General features: G+C 39.1%; 1 protein-coding gene across 1 annotated transcript; it reads right to left on the bottom strand.

The window, feature by feature from the left end:
* Nucleotides 1–2,344: 2,344 nt before the first annotated feature.
* Nucleotides 2,345–9,379, bottom strand: bag3 (BAG cochaperone 3). Its single transcript, XM_014992302.2, has 4 exons — nt 9,160–9,379; nt 4,894–5,226; nt 3,888–4,235; nt 2,345–3,297 (listed from the first exon to the last, which is right to left on the bottom strand). The coding sequence occupies exons 1-4, from the start codon at nt 9,358–9,360 to the stop codon at nt 2,632–2,634; spliced, it is 1,548 nt and encodes a 515-aa protein (XP_014847788.2). The 5' UTR covers nt 9,361–9,379; the 3' UTR covers nt 2,345–2,631.
* Nucleotides 9,380–10,789: the final 1,410 nt, after the last annotated feature.

Below are 10,789 nucleotides of genomic sequence, written 5' to 3'. Positions count from 1 at the left end.
ACACAGATTCTGCAGGAATCTGTGTTTTATATTATATATATATATATATATATATATATATATATATATATATATATATATATATATATATATATATATATATATATATATATATATATATATATATATTTTCTTCTTATAGAAAACCAGAAAACTCTTGAAGTGTCAGTCAAAACATTTTATTTTCAATTATACAAATGTGACTTCCTATAATTAAAGAATCAGCCAGCTGCTAATGAGCACTAAGCCACAATCCATAATTTGTGAATGCATGTCAGGCTGTGATGGCTCACAATCTCATCAGTGGCAAATTATCTCACAGGCAGTTGTAATAAAATAGTTCCAGGTGGAGGGATACAGATTTTTATTTTTATTTTTTACAGAGGTGGTGTTTTAAGGCTTCAAGGGCCCGTAATGGGTCAAAAGTTATTACGGATTGTGGCTTTGGTAGGTTTATGAGGACATTCTGACAGTCGTTAAAATGTTCTGATTGTCTCACATCTGGAGTCAGATGCGCATCACACCCTGGCTGGACGCTTCACATTCATGTACCAAAAATACGCATAGAAATCTGATAGAAACTCTGGATTCATAGCAGCAGCAGCAGCGAGGGAACCAGAGGACGTTTACACTTCGACACAGGACCGAAAGACGCCGTGAACGGATGTGCGGCTGATTTTTCAGTGTCTTCCAGGGTTCCTGTGCAGCCTGGAAAATTATGGAAAAGTTTGGAATCTGTTTTAAATGTTTTCCAGGTTTTGATTGTTAAAGAAAACTAAAACAGAAAATAGAAAAAATAAAGGAGTTCCAGACTTTATTGCCTCTATTGTAAAGATGCTGGAGCCATCCATCCAACCATCCATCCATCCATCCAACCAACCAACCAACCATCAACCATCCATCCATCCATCCATCCATCCATCCATCCATCCATCCATCCATCCATCCAACCAACCACCATTCCATCCATCCATCCATCCAACCAACCATCATTCCATCCATCCAACCAACCAACCAACCATCAAACCATCCATCCAACCAACCATCCATCCAACCAACCATCAACCATCCATCCATCCAACTAACCATCCATCCAACAACCATCATTCCATCCATCCATCCAACCATCATTCCATCCATCCAACCATCCAACCAACCAACCATCAACCATCCATCATTCCATCCATCCATCCATCCATCCATCCAACCAACCATCATTCCATCCATCCAACCATCCAACCAACCATCCATCCATCCAACCATCATTCCATCCATCCAACCAACCAACCAACCATCAACCATCTATCATTCCATCCATCCATCCATCCATCCATCCATCCATCCATCCATCCATCCAACCAACCATCATTCCATCCATCCAACCATCCAACCAACCATCCATCCATCCATCCAACCATCATTCCATCCATCCAACCAGCCATCCAACCAACCATCATTCCATCCATCCAACCAACCATCCATCCATCCATCCATCCATCCATCCATCCATCCATCCATCCATCAAACCATCCTTCCATCCATCCAACCATCAAACCATCCATCCATCCATCCATCCATCCAACCAACCATCCAACCATCATTCCATCCATCCATCCAACCAACCATCCATCCAACCATCCATTCATCAAACCATCCAACCATCCATCCATTAATCCAACCATCCAACCAACCATCCATCCATCCAACTGTTCATCCATCCATCCAACATCCATTCATCCATCCATCCATTCATCAAACCATCCAACCATCCATCCATCCATCCATTAATCCAACCATCCATCCACCTGTTCATCCATCCATCCATCCAACATCCATTCATCCATCCAACCATCCATCCACCCATCCAACCAACCATCCAACCATCCAACTGTTAATCCATCCATCCCTTCATCCCTCCATTCCTCCATCCTCCTCATTATTATGGCAGATTCCACATTTAAAGCCTCACTGCCGTTGAAACATCTAAATCATGCTGAACTTTTGATTTTATATGTTGAAAATGAACCAAAATAAACAGCAAACATTTTTGAGACATGTTTTGTAAGTTATAGGACGTTGATGTAGAAACCGTGCAGGAACCCTGATTCTCAGTGACGGCAAAGTGCAAAGACAGCAAAATCAGCAATATGCCATAAAGCAGCACGTAGTAAACAAATGCACTGTGTTTTGTGACAAAGCAGCTCCAACAAGAACAGATGGCATTCACTGGGAGAAATTTGCTTCTGTTGACTCAGGCATTCTGCCTTAAAGCCCAACTTGTGTTCTGACTAGATTAAGAAAAGCTTCATAGAGGATTTAATCAGACAAAAGGCAACTCCAAATATCGTTTCTTAAGAAAATACTTTCATTCTCTTCCGTTTATTCATAAAGGCCTCGTACTTGAAACAAAAATACGCTTAACAATGTTGTCAAGAAGAACTCACTAATGAGTGCAATCTTGCTTTAAAGATACTGGAACAACAAAAAGGCAACAACAATGGCTTGAACAATACAGTTCCACTGGGCTACCATCGATTATGTGCTGAATGGACAGAGCAACACTTTGAATCAATGCATGCAACTTCCACAAATGCTGTAGGTTGAGGAATCTCTTCACTATGAGGTGTTCAGTCATAATCTCTCCTTCGCCATCTCCAGGCTCTCAGTGATCACGCTGGGCTCTCCTTTCTGCGTCAGACTGTCTCTATCCAGTGCAGCCTCACTGGCAGAATGCTCCTCCAGTTGCTCCAGTTTTTCCAGTATGGTCTGCACGCGGCGGACGCCGTCCCGCCTCGCCTGCCGAACGTCCACACGGCCTTCAGGGTCAACAGAGTCTAGCGCCAGCAGCTCTTTGGTCAAGAGCTCCTCCAGTAGCAAGTATTTCTTATCATTTTTCTTTCCGCTGAAGCTTTTCACATCCTGCTCCAACTTGGCGACTCTTTCCAGGATTTGCTGCACTTTAGCCAGCCCTGGGTGTACCGGGCACTTGATTGTCGGGTCTGCCTCGGTCTGCGCAGCCGGGACGTCGGCTGGTGCCTCCTGGGCTTCTGGTTGCGGAGGTATCTGAACCGTGATGTCGGACATGTGGTGTGGTGGCGGCTCCGGCTTCTGGGCCTGCGGAGACGCTTCGTGATGCGTTTGAGGTTGCTGGAGCGGCTGTGGCTGCGGCGACTTGGGGACATCTGCTTCTGTGTGCAGCATTTGGGGAACCGGCGTGCTCTCAGGTTTCTGCTGCACGATTTGATGCTCCTGCTCCGTCCTCTGGGGCATTTCTCTCGACAGGACACGCTGTGGAGCCTTGAGAGTATAGAGGAACAGAGAATAAGTTATTTAACTCATGACTGTGTCCATCAAAGTCTGTTTTTTAAGCACGTCTTGAAGTAGAAAGGTTGATTAAATTTGAAATAACTTCCTCAATTTCGCAAAAATGTTTTTAACAGTTGAGATTATTTTTATTTTTTCCAAAAGAGTGAAAGCTGCAGTATGAAACTTAAAAGGACTTTTTTTTTTACGTTTGTTAAAATCATCATTATGACAGTTTAATATCAGACTGCTTTCTGCTCCCAGTACAAACTGCACAAATACACCACCCAGTCAGAAACAACCAATCAGAGCCAGGAGGAGGATCTTAGCGCTGTCAATCACTCTCATGCTCCCTGCTACTCTACAGCTCGTTAAAAAAGTTACATAACATAACATTACAAATTTTAGTCATTACAATTATTTTGTTTGTTTATGGCTTATAATCTGCATTTTCTTAATAAAAGTTTTATTTTCTGCTTATTTAACGTGAGCCGCTAGTCCTCCTCATAAACTGTTACAACATGGTGACAATTTTCACATTCTTTATAAAAGTTTACCGAGGTCACAAATGAAAGTGAAATTACCTGCGCCCTTTCCCCCATCACCTGTATCTTAACAGGTGAGTGGCTCCTGACGTGAGGCGGGAGGTGAGCAGCCGTGGCGTCGCGATGCTGGGGGAAAGCGGTCGGGGAAGCCCTTTCTCTGGGAGGCTGCACCGCGGCGGGGTAGCCGGGCCAGTCCTCCGTCTGAAGGCGGTGATGGAACGGCGGCTGATGTTCGGCGTAGGGAACGCGCTGGGCGTAAACCGACGGGTTCATGTGAGGCGCCGTTTGGCCCCCTCCGCCCTCGTGGATCACTGGGATGGGGATGTAACCGGGCTGGAGGCCGGAGCTGCTGGACCGCGCTGGCTGGTGATGGGCGGCCATGTTGACCTTCAAAATAAAATAAATAGAAAGAAAACATCATAACAGACATACAGCATCTTGATAAAGTGATTTATTTAGAGAAATCAGAGTAAAGGGGGTTAAATACCATAGGTGGGTAACTATTTACATTTACTTGAGTAACGTTTTGGAAAAACAATTTACTTTTAGGAGTATTTTTACTACGCTCTTATTTGAGTAAAATTTCTGGATTTTCAACCCACTGAATGAAAACCAAACATGTTTTAACCAAAAATTCACCAGACACAGAAACATACCTGCAGTCTCTGTTCAAGTTTCTGAAGTTTTTTAATTGAAAGAAACTGATTTGAAAAAAATTTTATTTTGCCTGATTTGTTATTTTTTGTTTCTTATATGAATTATTGTCATTTTGGTTCTTCAAATACCAACGGCATTGTTTCCCATAAAGATTGAAACATATTTTATCCATTTATATGTTTACTTAACCAGTTCTAATTTATGAATACTTTAGCAAGGCACAACAGTTTCAATGCTGCTCAACCAACTCCCAGAAAACCTGGTTATACAACATAATTGGCTTTTATATCACTAATAAATTTTAATCTTTCCTGCAGCCTCCCTATAAAGGCTAAAGGTCATTTGATCGGATTTTAACTGTAAAAGGTGTCGTAAAGTCGCAAAGTACCTCTGAAGTTGGTGAAACCGGTGCTCCGGTCTTCCCACACTCAGAGTCAGAGTGTCCTAGCAGCGGCGATTTGGGTCTGTGGGGGAGCCCTGACGTCTGCGGCGCCGTTGAACCTTCAGTCCGGACGCTCTGGGCGGTGACCGGCTGGATGTAGGAGTAACATGGATGCTGCTGCTGCTGCTGCCGCACATCTGCTCCGTCATGGTAGACCGGGATGGGAATGTAACCCGGCCGGAGAATCGGATGCTTCATCTCTCTCACAAACGTCTTAAGAGGCTCCACAGGGCTCGATTCTGCTGATGCACTGGGCCCGTTTGCTGACAGTTCTCGAATCTGAAATGTGAATTTTACAGTAAATTTAACTGGAATTATGCAGTTTTACTATTTACTTGCATCTATAATAAAAATCCAGGATATCCCTGAACACAAATAACAATTTTAAACACACAACTTGAGTAACTTTTTTTTCATTATCATTTACTTTTAGGAGTATTTTTACAATGGTGCACTTTTATTTTCACTTGAGTAATTTTATGACGAAGTATTTCTGCTCTTATTTGAGTAAAACTTCTGAATTTTCTACCCTCTGAATGAAAAACAAACATGTTTTAATAAATTTAAATTAATTTAACTAATTTTTACTTTAGTAATTTCTTGGACAGCTACTTTTTACTCTTACTTGAGTAAAATATTTTGGTTACTCTTCCCTCCTCTGTCTTTGTGAGTTTGTCACAGGATTTTTTCTGCCTCTAAACTGATTTGTTTTTTTAATGGTGCATTAGAAAAACGAACCGATTGTTCGCTCAGTCTCAGACAATAACGGAGGACGTGGGGTGAGGCTGAATATTTCCTCAGAGTCATGCTAAAAGTCTCACTTCTGTGCTTTGGAAAGAGGAAATCAACATCTGCCAGTCAGCCTCTGAGTGCAAAATTATTTTTATGGTAAAATGTGTGTAATTGTATGAATAATTACATTTAGGCTCAGTTATTTTCTTTTCCTGCAACGGATATTTACATCTCTAGCTTAAAAGACACTTCTGGCATATTAATGACAAATTATTGCAACATACAGTAAAAGAAAAATTAATTTATTAGAATTTTTTTAACCAGTATTTCTTCTATTTCAACAGAATTTTGTGTATACATCACATGTTTTGTATATTGGGCCTTAAAACCAAATAAGCTACTTTTTTCCCCAACACAACCATGAAAAAGTTTATATACTTAATGGAGATTTGCTTGCAAAATAGGGAAAAACTGTGATGCATATTTTTCATTATTATGGTGAATGTTTTTCTTTTTTTTTTTTTTTTAGATCTGGTTAGTAAATTAAAAGAAATCCCGTTCCAAAGAATTAGTTTTATAATCTTGCGATAATCAGGAACAGCTGCAGTGAAAATTGAAAGGTCAGACCTCAAATAAAACTGAAAACTTGTTATTGGACATAAAAGGTCAAAGAAAAATCTGTTGCAGGAGTTTCTGATCCAACAGAAAATGAGGGAATTGTCCTCATTTATAGCTATATGCTCCTAAAATGTAACTTTTTTTATTTAGGAAACTCAAAAACAATGCAAAAAAACATGATGTTTGGTGTGTTTACATACCAAAAATAGGGGCTTGTTTTAACTCCTTTATTGAATAGGAAAATAAAATTTTGTTTGATCAGCTATTCTCTTAAAATTTGCCCAATTTAAACATGGTGCAGCACTCATGGTCAATGTTTACTGCATTTAATTGTTCCGTTTGAGTTGTTTTTTTTACTCAGTAATCAACCATAATCTGAATCAGCAGATCAAGCTTTTATTTATTTTTATTTTTTATCGGTATTAGCTGGTACAACGTGGATCGGTGCACCGCCATTAAGAATAAAAGAGAATCTGCTGTAGGTTCCTTCATAGAGACAGTAGTTTGAAATTTAACAGAAAACAAAAGGATTACAAGATTATCTTGTAAAGGAATAGGAAAAACTATTTATTTTTTTATTATTTAACGCGTTAAAACATTTTGATGCAAAAGCGCAGATTCGGAACCTTTGCTATGCGTTTCTGGTACGCCCGTAAACCTGACCCACAAGCGAAGTCCGTAAACAAAGCCGCTTCTTTTGGCCCACTGGGGTTTAATTTCTGCTTTAAAACGATCTGATAAAACGCTGGAAAAGAGTATTACTGCATCCAAATTGAGCTAAACGGAGTTAGCTTATCAGCGAAGCTATTCAAGCCTAAAATAGCATCTCAATGCCAAACATGTAGCAGCAGCACAGACGCTAACGCTAACGTTAGCATCAGATTTCTAAGTAAGTTTTTAAAAAAAATTATTTTAAATAAGTTGCGTGAATGATGAGGAGTTCATGAAACACTTGAAACATGAATGGATATTATAGCATATTTGCTCCAGTATGGTGGCTGAATAAACTAAATAACAGACCAATAAATATATTTGTCATTGAGTGATTTATTCAGCAATTTAACGGGCAAAAGAGTTTTTGAATGGAAAATGTTGCTTCTTATGTCGATTAAAATATGACTGTGACCAATTAATTACAAACCCTGCAGTTAACGTGATTAAAAATTTTAATAGAGTCCCATTAGTTTTAACAAATGCTGCATGATGAGATAATCAGTAATCACGCTAATTGATTGGTGATTCACTTTATGACCTGCTTGCTGCTCATAAACTGAAAGAAGAGAAAGGAGCTAAAGCTTAGGAAAAATGACTATTTGTTACATTTATTTACATTTGTTTAACATTACAACTTAAGATAGATAGATAGATAGATAGATAGATAGATAGATAGATAGATAGATAGATAGATAGATAGATAGATACTTTTGCAGGTATTTCTTACTACACTGTACCCTTCATTTTTACATAAATAATTTTATTATGAAGTATTTCTACTCTTACTTTAGTAAAATTTCTGGATTTTCTACCCATTGAATGAAAAATAAACATGTTTTAATCTAAAATTCACCAGACAGAGACACACAACTGCAGTTTTTGTTAAAGTTTCTGAAGTTTTTTATTGAAAGAAACTGATTTGGAAACATTTTCTTTGCCTGATTTCATTATTTTTGTTACTTATGTGAACTATTGTCATTTTGGTCCTTAAAATACTAAAATTTCCACTTAACTTTATGAGTTACTCAGTACTTGAGTAAACATTTTCCCAAATACATTTTTACTCTTAATTGAGTAATATCTTGGACAGATACTTTTTACTTTTACTTGAGTAAAAATATGTTGTAGTAGTGCTGCTTCACTTGAGATCTTTAGTTATATACCCACCTCTGGAGATAGAAATAAAAATTAAAACTAATTCATGTTTGATCTTAAACTTCTCAAAATATTAAGCTGTAGAATATTTATTTCTCTTTCAGGTTAAAGCCTTTGCTTAAATCTTGCCAACATTTCTACTATTGCTGACAGAAATCACACTGCTCCTTTAACTGGAGGTGGGCCCACAGATGAAACTTGGCTTATGGCCTTGTAGGAGCAACAGGTTCCCACCCATTTAAACTTTAAACAAACCTGCAAAAACACTCAAAAAACCACTGTAAACTGAATTTATATGTAAAGCAGGAGTCTCCATGGTGAAATAGCTGTGAACGACCCTTTGCCCTCTGCTTGCACAGGGCACTGCAGACTGCCTGCACCAATTTTATCCCCCAACAGCTGTGTCTTTCCAGCAGATTCCTCAGCACACTAACTTTGGAAAACAAGAGTCTGTCTCTGGGAGGGAAGATTACCAGCTTGGCAGGCCGGGTCTTCACAGCAGATCCGATCACTTTCTGCTCTCTTATTATTAATTATTATTATTATTATTATTATTATTATTAATTTTTACGTTATTTATATCATAATTATAGGTCAGGCGGTTTCTCTTGCCTACTAATGAAGCGAGAGCTGGTTGAATCCTTGTAAGGGAAAAGTTTATTACGATCTGATCGCCGTTTTTCCAAACACAGGGATCAGATCCATGCAGCGCGGTGACTCACCGAGTAATAATAATAGAGTTAGATCATGGCATGGGAATAAAACGGCAATGGTCATCCGTTATATTAGGCTTATGAGCCGTCAGTGAGGGGGAGGTGACGCTGCCTAACAAGGCCTATCGGTAACAATATTAATGTGTAACATAAAACGCAGAGCACGAATTTAAAAAAAAAAAATCTGCGTAAGGCGCTTGGAGAAACAAAGCCAACGTAAACAAACGCGTTTAGACGACATTTGACAATCACACCAACTTTATTATCCCGGTTCCGTTACCTTTCTGGTGTCGTGTCTCGGGTCATTCCAGGTGGTGGTCCGGTTGTTGTGGTCCACGAAGAAGGGCCAGCCGGTGTGCGGGTCGATCTTCACCTCCCAGCCCAGCGGCAGAGGCTCGCTGTCGTTGGTCGCCATCGCGGCGGGCATCGGTGACTGCGTCTTCACGGCGTTCATGTTGCAGGCGGCCGAGTATTGAGACATGTTACACGGGGCGACGGTCGCTTTAAAGATTCCCACTGGTGACGTGGGGGAGTGGGCTGGAAGTTTCTGGAAATAGCGAGGGGTTAATGTCGGGGGCGGCGGACGCAGCGCGCTGGCTCCTCAGACCCCAAACACAGACGACTCGGAGCAGAATAACGTTCATCTCATTTTATTAATTAATTAATTTAATTATTGTATTTTTTTAATTACCGATACATACGTAAACAAAAACGAGCAGAAGGATTCCCCCTTGCGATGCGTCCCGGGACACGAAAGGGAATTCCTAATTTTTCCTGAATAAAAACAAATCTCCAAATAGATGGGAGTCAGACTCCCACATGATAATGAATCTAGTCCAAAGATTTGCTTGGATTTGGTTCACAATTATGTAACTGCTGGTGTGAAAGAGTGTAGGCACGGTGACACCTCTAATGACAGTCCTTCCTCCTTATTCTGTCAAGGGGAATGCTAATAAGAACACTGGCAAAAATAAACAGACTTTACAGCTCCCTTAAACTTAAATTATATTCGCATAGCAGCAAGTGACAATGTGAGTCAGCAGAATAGAATAGAAATAAATTTTATTGTCATATATTGGGGAAATTTAACAGTAAATCTGACAGGACAAGGATGCAGGTAGGTTCACACAAATACATAAAAGACAAACAAACAAAATTAAGAGTAACAATAAGGACAAAATTACAATATAAAAATGGGTAAGAATATACAAAATGTGCAAACAACAGAATATTTATTATATAAATTAATATAAAACTGCTGCAAATACCTGCAAGTATGTGCCATAAATTCTTATTGAGATTGTTAGAAAAAGTGATTACAGTGGTTATAGAGTTCAGCAGCTGCTGGAGGAAGGATCTACTATAATGCTCCTTTGTGCACTTAGGATGAGTTCAATTTAGTTCCAACTTAGTCAGTTCAATGTGATTTATGGTATAATTTAATGTAATGCAGATATATTCAGATTCAAATTCAATTCAAAACTTTTTTTTGTATCTAATTACTGAAGTGATTTATATTATATTGTATTATATTATAGATTTACATTGTGTTATTAAATCCATAAAAAAATAAAAAATACCCTTCTCACCCTCTGCAGGTATACATATATATATATATATATATATATATATATATATATATATATATATATATATATATATATATATATATATATACACACACACACACACACACACACACACACACACACACACACACACACACACACACACACACACACACACACACACTTATTTGGATTGTAGGGCGTCAAGGGAGTGGGTCAAATATTAATCCACTCGATTCCAGAACTGTCCTTCAAGTTCAAGTGAACAGCATGTTCCGCTGGTGTGAAAAACAAGCGCTTCCTTGCGTCACACTCCAAAGTTGAGGCCTCTTACGGAAGTTA

This window comes from Poecilia mexicana, unplaced genomic scaffold (genome assembly GCF_051168715.1).
Source record: "Poecilia mexicana isolate PSO_F unplaced genomic scaffold, ASM5116871v1 scaffold_15, whole genome shotgun sequence".
Classification (NCBI taxonomy): Eukaryota; Metazoa; Chordata; class Actinopteri; order Cyprinodontiformes; family Poeciliidae; genus Poecilia; species Poecilia mexicana.
Note: the sequence above shows the minus strand (reverse complement) of the source record. Positions and strands in the feature narration are given on the sequence as shown.